At 41.2% G+C, this 24,034-nt stretch overlaps 1 protein-coding gene across 12 annotated transcripts in view; it reads right to left on the minus strand.

Annotated features, from left to right (window-relative positions):
- The window catches only part of EBF1 (EBF transcription factor 1), a 372,669-nt gene that overhangs the window by 108,441 nt on the left and 240,194 nt on the right, over window positions 1-24,034 (minus strand). For 8 of the 12 annotated variants that reach the window (XM_017681188.3, XM_017681193.3, XM_017681194.3 and 5 more), the window contains one exon: window positions 14,719-14,860. In XM_017681188.3, coding sequence (XP_017536677.1) covers window positions 14,719-14,860 — 142 coding nt within the window. The remainder of the gene's footprint in view (window positions 1-14,718; window positions 14,861-24,034) is intronic. The other 4 variants (XM_017681195.3, XM_017681196.3, XM_073231510.1 and 1 more) reach the window with 1 other exon arrangement.

Here is a 24,034-nt window from a genome sequence, read left to right on the forward strand (position 1 = left end):
AACTTCTACAATCCTTGGAGGGCCAAGAATTATTTTTTAGTTATTAATTGCTGCAAGTACAAGACGAATACTGCCACTGACTCATCAAACAAAAAACACAAACCACAACCCCTGCCGATTCTGCCGTCTGGTTGTTCATGGCCTCGCCCAGAACAGCACAGAAGTCTCCAGATAGCCTTCCTTTGCTATGCAGAAGATTTCTATAAGTAGTTTGGGAGACAAGCTCCCTGCTCCTGAAGGATTTCTATTGTCATCATGCAAGACAGCATAGATAGTGACTTTTTAAGGAAACCGTGTGCTGAATGTGAGCAGCATTTCAAAATCAACCTTGCCCAACCTTCAGTAATGCACACCTCCTGCTTTGTGCTTTTTAGAATAGTAATGCTTGTGTTTCTCTCCACAACCGAAGCTGCTACTGCTAATGTATTTGAGTGAACTTTTATTATTGAGAGCCTTATCATTTTGAGCCAGTTTCCTCTGCTCCCTGGCATTCGGTGACGCTGCACTCCAGTGTTTGTTATAGCACAGATGTTTCCGTGGTGATGATCAGTGACATCACAAGCACTGGAATGTCTATAATCAAACTTAGTCAGACAGAGGAGCAAAGAAGAGCGGGAACTCCACTTCCATTTGAACTCCATGTTGGACTGACTCAGCTTCCTCAAAAATTACTCTTTGAGGTCTGGGCTGTTCTATCTGGACCTATGAAGAACAAAAACTCACACTTGCCTGGTTGTGATCCATTTCTGCTATAGGATCATTAATTATGTGCTACATAACAAAACCCAGGTTCACCTTCCTCAGATGCTAACTCTCAGAAGCTGTTTGTCATTTCTCCTTAGCTCCAGGATCAAGGCCTCCCTCATGGGTCTGGCCAATTCCGAACCTCATTCTCCACCTCTCCCAAACTGGAGGCAGGACTCGCAACAGTTAGGACCCCTGCTCTAGACCAGGAGGCCTCCAGTCACATTCTGACTCTACTACTTATCAGCTTGGGCAAGTTACTATACTTTCTTAAGCCTTAGTTTCTGCCACTTTAATTGGGGATAATAATTATAAGAGAACCTACTTCGTGAGGTCATTGTGAGGTTTAAATGAGTTAATCCATGTGTACAGAGCTCAGCACAGAGTAAGCAATAAATAAATGTGAGGTAGAATAAAGCAGATGAGGAGGAGTTGCAGGAGAAGGAAGAGGAAGATCGGGGAAAAGAAAATGAAGATGATGGTGACAGGTCAGTCTCCAAACATGCTTCGCACATTTCCACCAGTTCTTTTTCAGGAGGGTCATACAATTCATTTCCATGCAGTCAAACGGTACTTGGTCAGAAAAGACTGGTCCCTGTCTACAAAACACTAACCCTTCAGTGAACTCCTTTGTGTCTTTCCCATTCATTTGTCACTTACTGCATTTGTACTTGAACTTTTACCTTGATGCGTGTGTGTGTATAGCTGGACATTCATATGTATGCACATCAACCCAACTGTCAACACATCCCTTGCAGGCAGGGACCTCAATCTTTCACAAACTGCACATAACTAATACCTGACGTTAACTGGCATTGTTAAGTTTTCAGAGGACTTGCCTGTACATTATCTCAATTATTCTTAATATCAACCCTAAATAGTAGGCAAGCAGATGTTACTCTAAATTCCATTTTACAAATGATATAATTGAATCAGACTCACTTGAACTTGAAACTTTGAGAGTCCACATTGGCTGATAAAGTCAGATGTTTCAAACACTCACATTACCCTTCAATTTTGGTAGTTATCTGCAGTTTCTGCTCAGTTTGGCTAAAACACCCATTTCAGTCATGTAAATACAGCCCAAGTCCTATAAAATCTTAGTTGTGTAATTCCTTATTCCCAAGATAGAGGGTGGATATTTATTAACTTTACAGAATATTACTACTCTACTTCCAAGTAAAGTTATTTTCCCCCTAAGATTCAGTCCCACATATGAATTACAGCAAAATCTCTACCTTCTTCTATTTCCAAGTTCAAAAAATGGCATCCTAATATAATACCACAGGTGCCAATTTAAACAAATGAACATTGAAAATACTGCCAGACTTCCAGGCTTAGAAACTTTTTTATTGTTACAAGTTGGGCTGCTAAAAACAGAGTTTGGTCATCGAATACAAGGGATAGTGGCACAAGAACTTATATTTTTTAAGCATATGGCTTAACTTTCATCTTCACTCTGGACATTATCCATCTCAATGGTACTCATTATAGAATTTTGCACATATAAAGAAAAGAATAAAGTTTACTGCTTCAATAGGTTATCCTAAAACAGTACCTTAATAACATTTTCCTCAAAGTGATTTTTTTTTTCCTTTCGGTCAACAAGGGTCAGATTTCACAAGTTTTAGCTAACCAAAGCAAGAAGAGTTGCTAGGATTCTACCATAGTTGAAAGGCAGAGGAACCTGAGGTCTGACATTATAGATTTGTTGGATGTAATAGTTACTGGAAGAGCACAGCTGGTATGATAACACAGCCAGAAGATTTTAGCAAAGAATGACCAAAACTGTATTTTTCTTCTCTACTAAGAAATGATAAAATACACTGGAACTGCTAGGACACGTTCCCCTCATCCATGGTCCCATGCATAATACACTTAAAAATACCTGTCTAAGGCCTAGCACATAGTAGGTGCTCAGTATCTGCTGGCTTCCTAACCGTGCTCAAAAGAGAAGTAGACCAAGAATAATAAAGAATTAAAGAAAGTTTTCAATTTGTACCAACCATGTTAATTTTCCTCATTTTTCTGAAGAACAGCCAAAGTCTATTGCTATTTGTATGTATTTTACATATGCTCATCTCTCGAAATTTTTATTACTTTGCCCCAAGGTTAATAAAAAAAACTGATGTGTTGAGGAGAGGTCCCAAACCTGACCCTGCCTGTGCCTCTATTTCCCATGTTCTGTGGCCTGTCTCCCTAGAACTGCGGGTGAAGAATACGGGTTTGAACAACTGGTGTCCTTGCTGACTGCAACTGTCGATTCAATCAGCCACAACACAGGAGCATATGTTCGCATATAAAATATTAATTAATTTCACAGATTGGGATAAAAATATATTAGTACTGAGTTCCACTTTCATGCTTAGTGGTCAGATAGGTATTTGACCAATTCAGATCTATTTCTGCACCCTGAGGGCTCAAGAGTGTTACTTTTGTGTTTCACTTTTCTTTTCCTTCTCTGGTTACCGTCTGGTTGGTTTCCCATGTCAGCGCCTCTGTTATGACTGACCGGCAGCATACGTTCAAGCAGGATTTTAATTACAAGGTCATCTCCCAGCCAACTTGCCCAAGGCAGGCTGGCAGAAAATCCTAGAGCCCGTTCCTCAGACTTTCTCTTGCTCCTCTACAGGTAAATCTCATTTTTTCTGAGGATGCTAAAATCATACCGATGGCATTTGTGTTCATCTGATAAGGGTGATGATCACCTAATTTCTATAAAGTTTCATTTCTGTCCACTGAGTATTTCAAGTTGCAGGGCTGGCACTGGGAGATTAAGATGGGGTGCCTGATAGCGTGATGTGATACCAGGATTTTTTATCTCAACCCAGAAAAGCACCTTCCTGTATATCACCGCACATGCCAACCAAGGCACCCTGGGGATTTAGCACAGATCTGGCTTTTCAATTTGCCTTTGAGTAACATCGTCAATTTGCTTCAACTGAAGCAGGAATTATATTACTTGATCAAATAGCAGAATTTCTCTCCACGTCTGAAGTCCAAAGTGAGGGGATTAGCATTGACTCAACAGTGGGAAAGAACAGTGGTGACGACTGCCTTTTGTTACCTGCTTGGCCGCCCAAACGCCACATACAGAAACCTAACTCTTTTTCTGTTGGACCACAGCCAGATCCTTGAAAGACACCCTCAGTTTCCCCTATTTGCTAAATGGAGGGACTAATAGTAGCGCCCTCTTACGGTGGCTAAGAACATTAAAAGAGATGATAGAAAATGCTTAGCACTGAATCTGATGGCTAGCAAATGCTCAGAGGCTGCCGACAACAAAATCATCATCACTTGAAACACGGGTCTAAAGGCTAGCATTTTACTGGGCAGAGAGTTCTGTTAACCTTTGATTAAGGAAATACATTGTACACATATCTCCAATACAAAGAGAACCCACCCTATGGGAAATTTCCAACTTTGTTTTCTCAAAATCAGATCTCAGATCTAACCCTCCTTCCCTATTAGTCTTCTCCCAAGCTTCTAATATTTTGTCCCTACATGGAATTTTGGACTTCCCTTCCCCTCTGACTAAAATGTTCTTCTTTGCTTGACAAAATGCTCTACACCTCATAATGTCACTAGCTGTCCCTGCCTATTCACCTCTGTATTTTGTCTGGTATGGGAGACAGTCAATAAACATACTTTAAATAGATGAACAATTGAATGAATGAATAAGCGATGAACTAAAGAAGAATCATCAGAGTTGTTAAGATACCAAGGAACTAAATAGAGTAGCTGGAAAGTTGACACTTCTTCCAGTCTTTATTAGCAGTCAGCCCTGCACCCACACTGGGCTCCCTAAGTGGACACGCAGTGGCTCTGGGGACTTGGTTTCCTAGGCTGATCTTGCCCCCACTTGCAGCGCAGGCACTCCCTTCTCTTGCGGGTTAAAATTAGCACCAGTAAGCTCCCCTGCAGTGGGCTCTAATCATGCAAGGGCCCAGGTGGATCTTGCTGACAGATGTTAAGGTTAGAAGGAAGGGTAGCAGCCAGATGAGAAAACAGAGCCACCCCCTTCCGGAGGTACCAGCACTTCCTGCCTTTAGGCCTGGCTGGTTCCTGCCTGCTCTGCCCCTCCCCCATGCATCAGTTTCAACACAGTTGCTGCTCTTTCTGTCATTGGAGCTCAAATCCTATCTCGGAAATTGATGGGCGATTCTGCCCCTGACAACACAATGTCAGCTTTGCTCAGTGTCCAGCTGGTTCCGAATTTATTATCATAATATGTTGTCTGGGTGGACCCTGGCTGATTCTTGCCTTTGACTGGAAACCTCCTTTCCACACCAATTTCTGCTCTCTGACATGCAGGCACCACTTGTTTAAAACGAAAAACAGAGTTAACAACTTGGGAGACATTTTGATTTTTTAAATCCTATGAGGACATTAAGTCTGTTCTAAGAGTAAACTGAGCTAAAAAGGTTTTCTTCTAAAAGACAATATTTGACTCTTTAAAAAAAAAAAAAACTGTTTCCCAGGGTCCTACACTCTTTCCTGGTGACTTGAAAGAATTATTACTTCCCCCAACCCTTAAACCCTCTAAAATGGTGTTTCCCAAACTTCAGTCCTGATTTTGCTCTTTTCCAGTACCAGGTACACTATGATTGGCTTAATATTATTTAGTTGCTATTTTTGTTCAGATAGACTTACTTTTTCTTTAAATTTAGTCTTGCCCTAAACAGTAATAGCTGTGAGATTACGACTTTGGAGGGCTCTGCTTTTTTTCCTTATGCGTTCATATAGACATGTAACTATTCTAAAAACTTTCTTTTAATGTTTTCCCTCCACCACCTAAAATCACCTCACACCGCATGGGAAGCCTCGTCTAAAGCCACACTGCTGTCCACCACATGGTTTCAACACTACGTCATCTCAGCTGAAAGGATTCTGAGAAGAACATCAGAGGAGAGCTACGCAAGGCCCAAGTGGCTGCATGTGCCACACCGTGTGGCTTTTCCTGGCCTCCGGGAGCCCACTGGCAACCTGCTGCAGAAATGCTCAAGGTGAATGAAAGTTGGCCTTACATCCAGCCTGCAGGACGACCATCACCTGGGCATTTTAGAGGCCACTCGCCAAGGCGGTGTGTGCACCCAGGAGACAGACTGCTCACAGACTCAGCTGGGCTCAGACAACAAATCATCAGGGCTCTACCAACCTCTTCCCACTGGAACAGTTGAGGAAACTGAGGCCCGAAGATACCAAAGTACGGACTTGAGGTCCCTGAGCAATATGGGGGCAGTGCTCTGTTTTTATTTATTTATGTAAGCATAACTAAATACGTTCAAAAAAAATGTTTCAAACCCACTCCTGATCACTGCCCCTAAATGTCTCATCTTAAAGATTTATGACCAGTACGCTGACACTTTCATTTGTACATTTGCATCACTTGAATCCTCTGAAATTCTCTAGTAAGGGGAGCTCCTGTGGCAAATAGGCAGAAAAGGGCCTTTGGTTTGGAACAATCACTTGCGCAAATAAACAAAGGAATTATGATGCTTTAGTGACCAAAAATAACACAAAAATTAGGATTAAAAAATTTCTTTTGTTTCAGTCCAAAATATAAGCAGAAAGCACCGTTCCCTCTGCACATACTTTGTGCTTATTTACAATAAGTTAGGTGTGGCTCACTCATTTATTAGGTCATACAAAATACAAGTACTAAAAGTTTCCCAGTTGACAGTTTGTCAAGAAATTCATATAAGAAAACAGCCTCCCTAAATCCCTACCAGTTTCCCATGTTTTCTGTGGTGTGAGGTTTGATAACCCTCCAGTACCCTAAAAAAAAGACTGTTAGTATCCTAACAGCCATTTAACTCACACTCAGTTTTCTCATGGTCTCCTTTTCCTCTACCTTGTATATGTAACCAGGGACCCCATTTGGTCAACAAATGATTTCTACAGAGAAAGGTTAGAACATACTTGCAAATGAACAAAAGATTACCTGCCTCCTTCTGATTCCAGCCCCACAGAAAACATACCAGGCATTACATAAAATCAACATTTTCTTCACTTGACTGGCAGAATACTGGTATAGCCATGGAAAAAAATAGGCTACTGAAGGAAACCAAACTATAAGTAAACATCCACAGTGTGCCCATCAATAAAAAAGGTATGCTCGGGCTAACTTTTGAAAGGTCTATGTAAGACACCAGCATAATTGGCTTTCTTGTACTGAGCAGTAATAAGACCAGTGGGATAGGAGATGGACAGAATTAGAGTATAATGTACACGGCAAGTAGTTGAGAGCACAGACTCCAAAGTCAGGCTCTCTGGGTCTGAACCCTAGATCTACTATTTATTTTCTGTACAACTCTGTCTGGCAAGTTACTTAAATGCTCTTTACCTGTTTCCTCATCTTAACCATGAGGTGCCTGCAGCACTATGTGCCCAGCGTAGTAAGGGCTCAGTGAGTGTTTATTGCCATTATTCTTAGTACTACTATTACACAGAGTTCTATGTGGGTAGGCAGACCTGGGGTCAAGTCCCAGGTCCAATTCTAACTAGTTTCTTGGCCTTGGGTAAGTTAACAACCCTCTGTAAGCCCCAGGTTTCTTATCTGTAAGATGGGGACAGTAATTGTTATAGCTCATCAGATTTGTTAGAGGATTTAATGAGATGATAGAAGTAAAATGATTACCACGGTGTTGGCACATAGTAAATCCTCCATAAATAACAGTCTGAAATCAACAGTCTTCTAAAAATAATAACAATAACAATAATAATATTGGATATTACTACCAGGCCTAGTCACCAGGAAGCAGGGTGGCAAAGTCTGAGCAGTATTTCTCCTTTGTCAGCAATGCTTGTGGTGGTATCATAGTCAAATAAAAGTAACAGATCACAGGCTTAGCCATGACCAGTGGCTCATGAACTCTTTAATCGGCCCGACACTGAGAGCTTGCTGGCTACCAAGTTCTCAGTGGGAGGATTTCTGGTGTTACCTGCTTTATGGATTACTTGAGGGATACACTGAAAGTCCGTCTCCACTTACATCCTTGTTCATTATCTTGACTTCTTGTGGCACCCTTTCTAGAGCAAGGGAAGAAAAAAGCCATCTTCCCTAATGCTCAAAGCAAAAGGCCCAATTTGATGCTGCAGAATCTAGGGCCTCTGGGCTCTATTTTAAGAAACGTCTGCATATTCTTAACCCTAATGTTCTGTTCTTGCATCTGTCTTGTTTTTCAAGTAGGAAAATGAATTGATAAGATGCAATACACCACCCTCAGTAACAAAGGATGACACCAATATTATTCTACTTGGACCCTTCGCCAAAATGCTATTGCCTAAATGGGCTTGGCTAGAGTCCTGCACCAAAATCAGCCACCTGAAGATCTGTTGTGTAAGTGAAAGTTTCTGTGTCATTCATCCTCTGTCCTCGTGTTTTGAAGGTGCATTTCTGTCTGGAAGCTGGAGAGATTTTATATTCTTCTCAAGGTCCTCAGAATCCCAGGGACCCCTGAAGCCTAGGCTGACCTGAACTCTAAAGGCATCAGGGTGGACCCCCAGACTTCCAATATCATGTGTAACCAGTAACCATACAGCTGGGCACCCTCTGACATTCACTCTTGCTGGCCAGCATACCATGGGCGAATGCAGACAGCACTAAGTGGGTTTTGACAGAAAGTAGCTATGTGCGTGTGAGCAGGTTATGTCCCCCTCTAGGTTTCAGTTTCCTTCTCTGGAAAATGAGGGGGAGTATCAGGTGACCTTCCATACGTCAATGGTGACCTTCCATGCTTCACTCAGCATGAACTGTGACTCAGTCATTGACCATGGTGGGATGGGAGACAGAAATGTGGGAGGACGCATTTCTCTTTGTTATTTAGTTTATTTTCAATCATCTAATTTTAGTTTTGTTGGGGTTGAACAAGTCATATGTAGTTCATTGGTCAGATGACATAGCAGCTCTCCTTCACTCTGAAGGCCTTTAAAAGGAAGTCTCTACAAATTTATAAATGAGCCAACAGGTAGACTCTTTCTAAGCTACTTAGGAAACAAGCAAACTATAAGCCAAAGCCATCTGGAAAAAGAACTTTCAAAAAGCTTGCCTTTCTTCCTATTTTGAATACAGGCACCATTGCTAGAATGAGGAGTGACTTGGAGAACAACTCCGGAGCACAGCCAACTGCCGGGTGCCTCCAAAGGCTGGCGGGAAAGGCAAGGTATAAGCAATTCAGAGTGATCTTGCCTTGAGCTCTCAGGACACACTAGGAGCCCATGTAATTGAAGCTGAGTTTATCAAAGCGAAGCTTGGCCCCTCAGTTCAGAGCACATCTCACAACTGCCACCAACCACAGGCTGAGCATGCCCACGGGGCTTGCACGATCCAGCCCTCAGCAACCCCCAGCCTTGTCGCCTGGGAAGAGCAGGAACCATCCCAGCCTCCTTTTTGTTCCTTGAACTCACCTAAGCAGACCAGCCTTTGCACATGGTGTTCCCTCTGCCTGGACATTTGTTTCTGTCCCCTTTGCACGGTAAAAACTTACCATCTCTTAGGTTTTAGCATAAATGTTATTTCTTCAAAGAAGGCTTCCCTGACACCTCATTCGTTCCCACTCTTCTTACGGTCTCCTGTTAGGCACAACTCTAATGAGTTAGTTGTAAATTTTGTTTAATATCTTTCTTCTCTGTTTACATCATAAGCTCTGTGAAGACAGAGACCATCTCTGCCTTGTGCTACCGTGCACAGCTTAGTGTCTGGTATGCAGTGGATGCTGAGTATGAATGAATGGAGCAAGGAAGATATGAAATCCACCTTGCAAACATCCTATCCCCTGGGCTGGAGATCATGGAAAGGGCTGTACTAGAAATAGCTATTGGATTTCTCTGTCCTCTGAAGCCCTGTTTCTCTAAAGGTGCCTCCCTAAAGAAGGTGCCACAAGAGGGAAGGCATGTCTAAGTGGCTTCAGTTCAGAGCCCCAAAAAATAGTACATGCTAAAAGAAGATCTAGAGATGACCCAGCTCAACTCTCACTGAACACATACAAAACTGAGGCCACAGAAGCAAAGTGACCTGCCAGGGTCACACACAGCTAGTTCATGCAGAGTCAGGACTGGAATTCAGCTCTGCAGTCAGACAGCCTCACCCTCCTGCTATTAGACCCAGCTAATAGTCACTAGCTATTTCTTAAGGCCTCATTTCACAGAGTGGGGAAGAGACGGCCTCTCCTCTCTACTGGAAGCTCCAAGCTATGTCTCAATTTAGAGTAATCTCCCCAAGCATGAACCATCTTTCTTCACATGTCTGTAAAACAACAAATTTAAGTGCAGCTGGGCACAGGGAGTCAATGGGACTGGATATCCAAGGGCAACCAACAGAAGCAAAAACTGTTTCTGTCTGAGGCAAAAGGATTATAGAAGGTCAAATGCTAAAGAGCAAGAATAACACCACATTGTCAGGGACGGCTGGAAGGGGACACTACAATGGAAAGGTCAGAAGTGATGTGGTGGTGACAGTCTGATTCTATTCCTCTAATGCTATAATTACAGCAAGGAGATGGGTCCACTGATTCTGTCGCCGCTCTTTATTCTGGAAAGTATTTTTAGTGTAACCAAACCCCACTTTTGTTTTGATTTGTTTTACTTTGGGACCCTGGCATCTTTATAGCTCATGTCTCAATCTTTATAATGACTTGGAAGCAAAAAGCAATTCATTCCTATCTGATGCCCACAAAAGCTAAATTTCAGTGTTTTCCATTTTTAAAAAGGAGGGTGTTTTAGAATATCTATATTTGAGCCAAGAAACTAAGCAAGAAACTAACTCATGAACGTTAAGAAGGTCATCTTCTAAAAACTCTTAATTAAAAGTTCTACTGATTTTTCAAGTATGTGTGAATGTTGTACAAATTCATAACAATTTTAAAAACACCTAAATTTGAAAAGCACCAGATTGGGACCTTAATCCCACTCCCAGAGAGGGTGCCTACTGACGGCTCACCGAGCTCTCTGGCCTGCTCACACTTCCCCAGCGGTCTCGATGAGGCAAGTCCTCTAACAGTGCAAAAAAGGGTTTGGTGGGGAAGAAAAGAGAAGAAGGGAGAAAAACACATGCATGCCAAAATTCTAAAAAATTAGCGTTTAAACTGCTTGTCAGAAGGCTTCCTGACAAAGCCACTAGAGTGTATTCACAGACATTTGCATAAATGCTGCGGGTGAGTTCACTATAGCTGCTGGCGCTAATGGTACATAGAGTAATTTAGTCACTTCTCCCGGCATTCTGTGTCAGAATGATGGGCACCGGCACTTTGCCTTGTTGCATATTAGATCGTTAGATAATAAAGTGTTAGCGCATGCAGGATGACAGGGTCCCTGCGCTATAGCTTTATGAGGGCACTGTGTTTGGCCATGGGGGAAAAGGTAGGGACACTGATGCCACAAATGGCCATAAATTCAAGTAAACATGACCTGAAACTCAAGAGAACAACGATGACAATATCAATACTCTCCTGGCACCCAGTCCCCAGAAATTTTCCCAAGTGACAGGGAGACACAGGCTAGAGCTATAATTGCTGTGGGAGGTGACGATTCAGCATCTTTGGCCCCCTAGCCTATGCTTTTTCAAAAACTGGAACCCTGAAAGCAGTTACCTTCTGAGGCCACCACTCTCCACAACTGTACATCTTCCCTAAAACTTAAAGAGGAAACATCACCAGCCTAAATTCTCCCATAAATATTCAGCCAAAGGGAATCCTCAGTATTTATGAATGAAGAAAAAAATAAGGGGCAGAGCAATTACCATGAGCTACAGCATGCCAGGATTCACCCTCTTTGGGCCACACAAGATTCTATGAAATAAATTTGTCTTTGTCAACTCTCCTACTTAAAAAACAGGGACAGTTATTCAAGCCTGGAGATTTGGGAGTCCGTGGGTCGCACAGGACTGCCTGAATGTAAAGCATGGTCTCTATTTCTACTTATATGCAGAAAGACAAGTCGTGAAAGGGAACTTTCCTCCAACTGCCTGACAAGCAGGATATAAATAGAGATGCGCAGAGTTGCTCAAAATAATCCAGGCTACCTGGAAATGAGATGGTAAAAAGCCCAGAAGGAGGGAAAACAGGTTCTCCAGGTCACCTAAGAGGTGAAAAGCCAGCAGCCTCACGTGCAGTCGCTATTTGAGCAGGCGAGGGAAGGCGGGGGGGCCGATGGGCAGGGGCAGTGAAGCAGGACTTTTCAATGGCAAGATTAGGTACTATGTACTCCCGAAGTCACACGCATTATTCAGCATCTAGGTCCACTCCCACACATCACCAGTGTAAGACAGGCACCAGTGGGTACCCTTTGCTGAGTAGGTATTTATGTACCAGTTCAAAGTGTCTAAATGAGTGGGTGGTTATGTGTGGTTGCTTGATTCATTCTGCAGAGAAGTAGATTCCCATGTGCTGTTGAGCCTCAAGATATATATATATATACCCACATCTGTAAGAACCTAAAGGTGTCTGCCCTTCATTCTTCAGGAGAAAAGTGAAATAAGGCTCTTGCGAGGGCAAGGTCCCCCTAGCTGAGGGACATAGGACATACCCACGTCCCCAGTGATGGTTAACCATTTATAAAGAGTGAAATGTCATCCTTTTCTTAAATAATACGTTAATAATAACTGATCATTTATGGATGGGTAAACTGGAACAGAGGAATAAAACATTGTCTTTAAAAGTTAGTATGATCCATATATATCCCAACTGAAATAGTACTATGTACCCTTAGAAGGAAGACTATTTGAGCTGGGAGGAAGCTTAGGGTCTTGTGGATCAGGGGTCTCAAACTGTTAGCCTGTAACTGTATTCTCCCCAAGTGGCTAACCCCCACTTCCCTTCAGGGTTTAAAAATTTCATAACTAGTTACCAACAATTAAAATTAGGAGAGTTGTAATTCTTGCCCAACTGCAACATCTTGCCCCCGTGGGCTCTCACTACTCTTGGTGACAACTGTCTGGGGCTGGGGGCAGCAGAGCATGTCCTTGCTGTTCTTCCACAGTCTCCACCCAGCCCACTTCCCCTGTGCATATGACCTGCCCCCACCCAAGGTACACAGTTTTCCTTTACCTCCCACCATAGAGCATCACCTTCATTTTACCAAGAAAGAAACTAAGAGCTCCAAAGGTAAGGTGGCTTGTCCAAGGTCACACAAAAGCCAATAGGTAAAACTAAGAATTTAGGTTTCCTGATCCTACTTTGAGACTCATTCCTCCACATGACAAGACAAAATAATGTCCCCAACTCTGTGCCCTAGAGGGCCCTGCCCTAGCAGGCTGCTTTGGGTTGGTGTTGCACTTTTTGGTGCAGGAAGGCCTTGCGCGCTGTCGTGTGCTCTCTCGTCCGGCGTCCCAAGGGCAGCATGGGTGTCTGGGTGGGCTCGGCACTCGGAGTACATTTTGAGACTGTGAACTCACAGCTGGAAGATTTCAAACTGAGAGTCAACTCTCTCCCTGGACAGGGCAGTTAACATTGTAATTAACCAGCCAGAGTCAAAAACAAAACTTCAGTTGTTAAGCCAGGGCTCTCCAAATTGTGCCCACTGAGTATTTACCTATTTTTTCCTTCTTCCCTTCCCCTCAACACTTCTAGTCATACAGTGACTGAAGTGACTCCAAGGGTAGTAAAAAAGCAACATTACTGTAAAGTGAGGACCAGAATAATTTTAAGTACAGGAATGGAGCTAGGAATGTAATCGTGAGCAGGTGTTTCAAATGGCCTCCTGCAAAAAGTAATATCCATCCATCTCAGCACTAATGAAACCATAAAGAAGCAGCTTTTGAGAGATGACAGTTTACTTTATAAAAGACTGTAAACCTGGATGTGGTGAGGAATCCCCTCTAAGAGTGTTATATCTGGCTAATTAATAAAAAGTACAGTTTGTAGATCCCTTAAGTGTAGGGAAAAAAAAATCAGGCAAAAACAGTGATAGTGGTGTGTTTATTAAATTGGGATGCTGGCAGGGTAGAGAGTTTTCTACCTTATGAATTATATCATGGACAGCTCGTGCCCATAGAAAATATCAGGCAATGAGGAGGTGTTTTGTGTAGTAGTGTTTTTGAAGGAATCTGCTGACATAGCAAAGTGGAGAAATGAGTTAAGAGTTTAATTTGAAGAAGATCAGAGAAAAATAGCATGGCGATTGGTACCCAATAGAGTCTTAGTCACTGTTTTTTGGATGGATGGATGGATGGATGGATGAATGGATGGATGGATGATGGGTGAATGGATGTATGGGTGATGGGTGGGTGGATGGATGGATGGATACATCATGCATACATATAGCACAGGAAACACCCAGACATACACTCAAACTAGCCCATGGTTCCTGTGAGTAGCATTTACTTTCCTTGATTCAACTTTTTATCTAGTTTCCTCCAGTCCTCTCAAAGACACCACTGATTAGCCATAAAATAAAAAAAAAATGTACTTGCTCTCCACCAGAGTGTACCTACAGAAATCAGGCTCTAGGTTGCAGTGATGAGGGGAGGGGTATGCACAGAGCAGTGGAGGGTCACTTAGTTAGACTTCCTATTCAGAAAGCGCATCTGACCTAGACATTGGACTTTCTCTCTCTAAATGTCTCTCTAAATGAAGTTAAATATATTGTCACAGAAATACACCAGCAGGATTGTAAAGAGGGTAGAGTTCACTATAGAACCAAACAGATTAGAAACTCAAAATGTTATCACAATTTTTGTCACTTTGCTTTGGCCTTTATTTTTAGTGGGAGTTTAAAAGAATGCAGTGGTCCCAGTTTCCCTCTCTCCCTCAACCTGAAGGAAAGATGCATCAGCCATTCCCAGGGTAAAAAGCTGTGCACCCAGAAAGCCTGGGCCTCGAGGATATCTTCCTGTCTTTAAAGACCCGGCATCAATGTTGTTCAACAGTACATTTGAAATTTGAAGTGTGGTAGTAAATGCGGCGGAGTCGGAAGAGAAAAACTAAATAGATTCACAGTTAAAGTAGCAATGCCAACCAATGAAAATGATTTGCCTACCATGTTCCAGATAAGAGGGCGTACCTTCCGAGGGGTCAAGCCTCCGAGCCCTCCGCCCATGCTTGGAGTTATTATGGACAAACATGTTATCGGAGACTGCCAGGACATGGCCATCCACGTTGACTGTTGTAGACACCACGACCTGGAGACAGAAGAGAAAAATGAATGAACATTTTAATATAAAAGCATGGAGGGTAATAAACTCAAGTTAAATAAAAAACAGCTGGGAGCTGAAGAAAATTGCATAGCTATTTCACATAATAACTGGTGCTTATGCTGTACAAGTCTAACAAGAGGAGCTATTGATGAGTGGGTCTTTGGCATGGAACGCTTTTGATGCAGTTTTAAGTAAAATTGCACAGTTTATAGTTATACAGCAGAAGGTACACTGTTAACCATAATTTTAACAAGAGGATCTTTATTAGCATATTTTTTTTTTTTACACAAGGGTGCTTGTGTTTAACCTAAATTACCCTTCAGTTTAGACACCGAAGCAGATATCACAGTTGATCATGCAAATAAAAACCTTTTGAATCTTTAAAATATTTCCCTCCCACTGCGTCAGGGTTAAGAGGATAGAGAAATGAAAAAGAGGTTTCAGCGAGAGCTGGGATGCAGCTTTCTCTCCTGGGTGTCTTCTTAGGGCTTCTTGTACTTTTTTCTTCCCACATTAGTTGGGTAAATTAGACCAAAGACCTCCTCAACCACCATCGCCACCACCATCCCCCAAAATGTCTGCTAATTAAGAATCTTAGATCTGTTTCAAAACCAAAAAAAAAAAAAAAAAAGGCACAGCCCAGGTACAATTCAGATATCCTGGGCATCTCAAAAACGGACTCTGAAACCAGTTTGCCGGAAGGGTCCCAGGCAAAGGTGTTTTCTCAGAGAACTTTGACTAAAACAATGAGAAGAAATGACCTACACTTCTCCTTATATTAAATGGGGAAGAGGATTAAAACTGAAACCCGCACAGATATGTTTATTCATTCGACCTCTTACAACCAAATATAATAATTGTCTGTAATTGCAGCTTCAGCTCCCACCTCCTGCTTTGACATGGGGAACAGCAATCAGCCAGCTCCCGTTTAATCCACCTATTATGTTGACTAATTAACTTTGCTCGACAGTTTATTTCTTCCTCCATTATCAGACCCTGTCAGCCGCAAGCACCCTGCAGCATAGGGGGGACCTCAGGCTTTTTGATTGATCACCGATAGATTGACATGCAGATTAATTTAATTAGAATCACCTCACTTGAGAAATGAAAGACAAAGACAAGAGGGCTAATAGATCTGCTCTCATAATGAGGCGAACCTCCAGAGCCAAAGCAGAGGATTTCTGATTCATTTTGCTCAATTCCCTAGTTGCTTGGAAAGACTCTCGCTTTAATTGTTCTTGGTTTTGAGAGGCATTAGCCTCTGAAGAGGTGAAATGCTTACAAGGATTGGCATGCACCAAGGACTGAGTTCCTGAGGAAGCCTTTTCCCAGACTTCTAGAGTCTTGTGCAAGGCCACAGTCTCACCACCCGAGTTGGGCAGAGGGGAAAGCGCTGGGCATTGGCCTGCTGCCGCCTGCCGACTGTCAGCCCTGCCCTGCAAAGAGGCCGGCTGTACAGACCTCCTGCCACACCAATGTTTGCCATACTGGAAAGCTCCACTGTCCCCCTCTTTGACCTAAACACATCCTGCCAAAATATATTGGGTGTCCTTTTCCCCTGCCTTGAGGATGGCAAAGAACTGCGGGCTATGAACGCAATGCCATCATGGGGTTGATTTGATTTTGATTTTTTTCCTTCTGGGCCCTTCTTCTTAGACCAAGCCCCGAGTCTCTTTCAGACTGGGATGCAGAAGTCAGAGACAATGCACCTAGTCATGTCACCAGGGCCTCCCGGGAGGAACTGAATGGGGGGTCTTCTGTGGAACCCCCTTAGCCCTCCCTCAGGGTTCTCACCTTGATTCCGGCAGGGCCTGGGCCCTCCCTGGTTTTATTTCTTAACTCTATTTTATTAAACTGCAAAGTACACAGTGGAGGGTCCATTCAGGGACTCAGGGTATTCACCTTAGTCACTACGAAAGCCAAAATCCCAGTTAGGGCAAGTTTCACGGGAGGGCCCAGTGAGACCGAAGCAGCAGTTTGCAAAGTGGTTGTTCTCTTTCTCCATGACTGACCAACCAGATCTGACACAGCCTGAAGCTTCTGTGTTTGCCTAATCAATTGTGGGTTAGTTTAAAAGGAGTAAAAAGAAGGAGGAGGAACAGGAGAAGAAATGGTCTGTTCTTTTATTTTCAAAAAGTATTATGTGTGGCGGCAGGGTCCCTATTATTTAAGGCAACGGAAACTCAGTTTTCTTTCTAGTTAGGGAGATGACTTCGTGGGATAATTTACAATTATGTAACAGAGCTGGGTCTTTCAAAGAAATTTTGATTTACTACAAGACCACAATTGAGTGGTCACTGGAGTCGTTAGCTGAAGAAACTATAAAAGGAATCCCAAACGGTATCTGTTTCCAGTGTCAGGAAATACAGAAAGTTGTTATTCTAGATGTCTGTCTTAAGAGAAAAAAAAAGCAATGACAATTCACCATGCACCTGTAGGACAAAGCACTTCAGGCTTCAGGCTTAAAATATTCAGTATCATTTAGAGACACTGTCATCTAATTCCTACATTGAAAAAAATGACAAGAACGGTTAAGGCAAAAAAAAAAACAAAACCCTACAGACTATGTGGTTTTTTTTCTTGGCAAGAATAAGGATCACCAAGACCACCTGTGTGATAGAATCATTTCATTGAAAGACCAATTAAAATTGGAGAGAAATAATACAGATAGAATGCTCATGCCTTTAATTTCTAGGAAATAGAAACACTTAGTGAGTTCCTCAAAAACTCAAGACACAATATATCTTAACCTCTCTATCCCCTAAAATTATTTCTCTTTCTTTCCAATTTGGAAATGATTGGCATAGATATAAATAAAGCATATGCCAAAATTAATCCACAGAGCAACTTGTAGTTTTTTTAGAAAATCTGTGAGATGTAAAGGGGGCACTGGAGTGTCCCTTAAAAATGTCCCATAGGGGGAGGGAAAAAGACCTTTACAGTTTAAGACAAGATTAATGAGGTGCTGACACATTCATGCAGGCAAGGGGACAGACAGGCCTGCCAAATCTTCAGCTTTCCCAAATTTTGTCAACAAAACACAGCTTGAATTGGGGACATACAAACATGGAAAATGATTTTACATTTGGACTCAACCATCCCTTGCAGCTCTCTCCCCTTTTTCACTCCCCTGTCCAGGGAAAGAGGTGACGGAAATATGAGGAAAAGGTATATTTAGAATTTTATGATACTTGTAATAATTAAAACTTTACTCCTTAGAACTGCACTGACTGCACATACAGTAATCCCCCACGCAGCTATTTAAATTTAAACTAATTAAGTAAAACTTTAAATTCCATTTTTCCTATGTTTCCATTGCTACAGTTCAAGTGGTCAGCCACATGTGGCTACAGCTACTGTATTGGACAGGGCAGATATAGAACATTTCCATCTTTGCAGAATGTTCTGATAGAGTGTTGCTGTAGAATGGCTTTGAAAAAGATTATTCCAATTTATTCATGGATGCCCAAGGTAAATCTCCTGAAATAATTCTAACCTAGGTGAATATTTTTATCATTATATTTTTTGGAATCATATTTCTATTTGGGAGTTGGCATAACTTTTTACTATATCAATCCAGAGATATGCTGATGAACACCCAGTGTGTTCCACGGTCCAAACCCTCCAGGTGAAGGTATTCAGCATGAGGTGATGCAAAGGGCAGAAGAGAAATCTTCAGCTACCCATGCACTTCGGAGATTTTTTACTGACATTTTCAATTTCTTAGCTCATCTCAGTGGTCCAGAATCTTCCCTGTTATGTCCTGGATCCAGATATCCCTAAAGGTTATTTACTATTGCTTATCCTCTTCTACTTAGAATTAGAAAGAAAATTAATGATTTTTCATTTTTGAAAATTTAAAATGTTTTAAAACTTTGATTTATTTTTTCCTTGGACTCTACCCTGAAAATTTTTCATTTTTTAACACAAAATTTATGATTCTTGACTTCCGAGTTTTCCTGGTTGATGTTATTTTAGCCAGGTTGACTTAACTTCTCTAAGTCCCAGTGACCCTCCCTCTTAAATAAAATAATAATAGTAGCTAATTCTGTGAGGCTTTGATTATTTAAAGTGGCAGCTTGATTCCTGGTTCACATTGAGCGCTAAACGAACAGTAGCCGTAGCAGCCTGATTGTTGCTTTGTTTGTGGTGTTCAACAAAGAGTTCAGGAGAACATGTTGGACAGATAATCAGAAGCATCTTGCTTGTGAAAAGGAGGACCTAGCATAAAGTATTTTTTTTAATAAAACGATATAGAAATTATTTCTTCTATATTCACTGCTTTATCTGTCTGACAAGGAAATCACACAATTTTGAAGACCTTTGTGCTCACAACATATAATTATATAATTTAAGCCTCTTGTGAATTGCAAATTTCACTGGTTTATATAATTTTGCTTTCTGGAACCCATCTGCATCTTAGTCTGTTATATTCTGGGCTTGAAACAAAATGAAATCTAACTACTTTGAGAACAGTCTATAAATCAGACATCAATTCAGTCTACTTTTCCCATTATTTCATATGAAAGAGGTGTTCTCTGGGAGTTTTCTTATCGGTTAGCATTTCCTCACTATCATTCCTCAGGCTGTACCTTCTTCCTTCATGGCAGGCAGGAGACCTTGTGTGTCCCAATTACGTTATTTAAGATTCATGAAGCATAATCTCCATCTCATGAGCAGGTTTTCAAAAATACACAAGCAGCTAAATTCAGTCATGAGTGGAAGATCACGTTAACAAAAGTAGCAGCTCATGTGGAAGGGGCTAGGACAAAAGCAACCAGAAGGGAATCTGGATCTTTAAACACTTCTACAACAAACATGGAATCAGGGGAAAGATTAAACTGCAAAAATATTTTCAATATTTAAATTTAGAACGTTGTAGTAGTACTGCAAAAATATTTTCAATGTTTAAATTTAGAAGGTTGTAGTAGTACCTGCCTTCAAAAATTAATCACTTTAGCAAGTTAATTTTGAATGATTATCAAAATATAAATCTTAGTTTTCAATGTTGATATGTGGCAATTCAGTGTAAGGAAATTTGTGCCAAAGTTGGTCTGTTACATGGCTTCTTTATCTCTGGGTTTAGCCTATTCTATGTTTTCACTAATTCAAGGCCCATAATATAAGGCACTAAATGCATTGGCTTGAAGTCCATGTAATAAAAAGACATTAAGCAACATTCCATGGGATAATACTCAGCAATGAAAAAAAAACAGACTATTGATATGACTGGATGAATCTCAAGAGAATTATGCCAAATGAAAAAAGCCAATATCAAAAGGTTATATACTGCATACATAGGCTGAATTGTGTCCCCCCACCTCCAAATTCATGAAATTCTAACCCCCAGTACCTCAGAATGTGACTGTGTATAGTGATATGGCCTTTAAAAGGTAGTTAAGTTAAAGTATGGCTGGCAGAGTGGGCCTTAACTCAGTCAGACTGGTGTCTTAAGAGGGAAGATGAACACCCAGAGGACACTGGGGTGCGCAGAGGAAAGTCCCTGAGAGGGCACAGCAGGAAGGTGGCCGTCTGCCTGCCAAGGATGAAAGTCTCAGAGGAAACCAACCCTGCTCACCCCTTCATCTTGGACTTCCAGCCTCTAGATCTGTGTGAAAATAAATTTCCATTTTTAAGCCTCCCAGTATGTGGTATTTTGTTATTGCAGTCATAGCAAACCAATAACCTGAATGATTACATTTATTTAACATTCCTAAACTAAAAAAATTTTATGAATGGAGAACAGAATAATGGTTGCCAAGAGTTAGGGACAGAGCAAAGGTGGATGTGGCTACTATAAAAGGATAATAGGAGGGATCTTTGTGGTGATGAAAATGCCCAATATCTTGACTGTGGTGATAGATACACAGATCTACCCATGATAAAACTGTATATAACTAACCCCCCCCACACACATTTACAAATAAAACCAGATAAATTTGAATAAGAAGGGTGGATTTATCAATTTTCATATCTTGTATGACTATCATATGTTACTATGTAATATAGTACTATAGTTTTGTAAAATATTACTATTACAGAGACTAGGTAAAAGGTACATGGGATTTCTGTATTATTTCATACACTTGAATATAAATCAACAATTACATCAATAAAAAAGGTAGAATAAATAAAACATCAGCAATCAAGATGTCCTTCAATAGGTAAATGGATATACAAACCAGTAATCTATAGAATGGAATATTATACAGCTCATACAGCACTAAACAAAAAGTTATCAAGCCACAAAAAGACATGGAAGAACCTTAAATAAATACTGTTAAATGAAAAGGCCAATCTGGGAAGATATGCACTATGTGATTCCAACTATATGACATTTTGGAAAAGGCAAAATTATAGAGATAGTAAAAAGATCTGTGGTTGCCAGGAGTTTCAGAGGAGGGAGAGAGGAATGAATAGGTGGAACATTGGATTTTTAGGACAGTGAAATCATTTTATATGATACAGTAATGGTGGACACGTGACATCATGTCTAAACCCATAGAGTGTAAAACAGAAAAAGTGAACACTAGTATATACTATGGACTTTAGTTAACAACACAATGTATTGATATTGACATATCAATTATAACAAATGTATCACACTAATGCAAGATGTTAATCACTGGGGAAGCAGGGGAGAGGACATTGAGAGAGTCTGTGGGAATTCTCTATACTTCCCCTCATTTTTCTGTAAACCTAAAACTGTTCCACAAAATCAAGTCTAACCCATCAAACTTCTACTCTCAACCTTATTCAGCCCACATTTTCCACTTTATCTGCTAAAACACTCTACAGACACCTCAAACCCTAGAGTTATAAGAGACCCAAGAGGCTTCCAACTAGGAATTTTCAAATGTAGTAATGGGGACAGCACTGCAGAGAGATTCCTAAATTCATCTAAAGCATTCAGTAATTTTCCTTTGTTGATAGGGTATCAAATCATCTCTATATGGAAACACCAGTTATCTCATACACAAGAAGCTCTGAATTGGTGATTTCACATGGCTTTGAATAATTTTAAAATAGAGACCATGATTCTTAATAAATACCATTAGGTGAAAAAAATCAGTCATCACCTGAGGTTCATAGGAGAAAATAACCAAAGGAGTCCTCAGTGTTAGGACACTGCAAATCTGCCCAACACCTCCTTTTACAGCTTAGAAAACTGAGGCCCAAGAGGTTTAAAAACATCCTGAAGGTCACAGGACAAATGAAGAGCAGGGGCAAGCCTGAAGGGAAACGTGCAGACTCCAGGTCCAGTTCTCACCCACACACCGTCTCCAGCTCTCCTGGTGTCTTCCAGCACACACCTCTGCTATCTATGTGACTGATTACACTTTAAGTATTATATACATAAAAATGGTCTGCAACAGTTAGGAGTTGGGTCTTCATTAACTTTGTCCTTTAAAATATCCTTGATGGATATGGAATGAATATTCTCTGAACCTGCTTGATTGCTAGTTTCTATCTGGTTGAAAGATCCCAAATAACTCATTAAAAATTATGGCAGACGCATGAACCTACAGGCTGTAACAGAGTGGAACTGCTGGAGTGAGGGAGTGAGTAACTGAATTAAATCCACACTTGAAGGCTCAAAAATATCTCTTCTCTTAACAGTAAGACAAGAAGGGACACTTCTAAATCCTCAGATACCCATGCTACACTAATTTGGACCTTTGGAGACTAGACTAGGCTTCCGTCTCCTGCACTGTGACACGTGCTAGACATAAAAAGCTCATCAGTGATCTGAACCTTGTTCATCCCTCTGAGCATCAGGATACTTTTGATGACTCTTGATGATGTCACTGGCATCTAAGTGGTGCTCTCCGTTTATGTGTTCCCATTGGTGGTGGTAAGTGGCGGTGAGCCAAAACACAGCATTGCTTTTGTATGCTCTCTACCAATGAAACTATGACTCAAGCATATGGAAACGGAGCAAGAAAACAGCATATTAGTCAACAGATCAGATTCTAGAGCAAGACAGTCCTGAGTTTGAACCCCAACTCCATCACTTACTAGTATGTGACTTTGATAAGTCACTTAATCAAAAGAATAAGTTGTGAGCCTATGCTAAGCGCCAGGCACTATTCTATGTACTGGAGAAGCTGCAGTGAGCAAGACAGATAAAGTATTTGCCCACCAAGGGCTTATTAGGGACAGAATGGGCTCTCAGACAATAAATAAGGAAGCAATAAAAGCAAATTTCAGAAGGCAAAAAGTTCCAAGAAGAAAATAAAATGGGGAGGGAAGATGCCTAGGTGGCAGCTATTTGATTATGTGGTTAAGGGAGGTTGCCCTGAGGAGGGAATATTTTAGCTAAAATCTAAGTAACAAGAAGTATCCAGCCATTCAGTGAGGTGGCCGAAGAAATTCCTCAGGAAGACAGGATAGCAAGTGCAAAGATCCTGAAGCAGAAATGAGTTCAGTATATTTGGGAAAAGGAAATGAAAGAAGAGAAGGAAGGTCAATGTGCTTGTTTAGTGCAAAGTAAAGTAGGGAAAGAGTGGTGGAAAAATACAGCAGATTACATATGTAAAACACTTAGTACAGAGCCTCACACATAATAAGAGCTCTATAATTACACCTTAAAAAGTGGAAGGATCTAAAGAATACTTTCTGCTGGTAAGTCTTAAAAGTATAGGTAGCCTCAGAACCAATATCCATTGGCAGCACTGATCAAACCAAACACTGCCACATCTATCTTTTAATGTATTTTACATTTTGTCAATAGCAGCTGTACTTAAGTAGGAATTTATTTCCTCTAAGTGCAGAGCTACCGCTCATCAAATCCTGTTCATAAGGATTCCTTCTCAGTGATGCATATTTCCTGCCAAGGCCCAGCATAAGGCTTATGCCAAGATACATATTTGCCCAATAAGCCGTAATGGTTTAATATATCAGGTTGAAAATCCACCATTTGTATTTACCATGCTATGTGAATTAATCCTGTATTCTGAAACTATCATTAGAGCTGCTCTCAGTATAATTAATCAGCATGGTGCATCTTGAAATTATTCTGTATGAAGAGTGTGATTGCAGCCCGGGCCCCTAGCGTTCTGCTGGTAAAGAATTTAATTGCAAGATACGCTGTTTGTCAAAACAATATAAGACAGGGGATGGGGGGACTGTGAGCAAGAAAGAAAAGGGATGAGAATA

The sequence above is a fragment of the Manis javanica genome, chromosome 1 (assembly GCF_040802235.1).
Source record: "Manis javanica isolate MJ-LG chromosome 1, MJ_LKY, whole genome shotgun sequence".
NCBI classification, from domain to species: domain Eukaryota; kingdom Metazoa; phylum Chordata; class Mammalia; order Pholidota; family Manidae; genus Manis; species Manis javanica.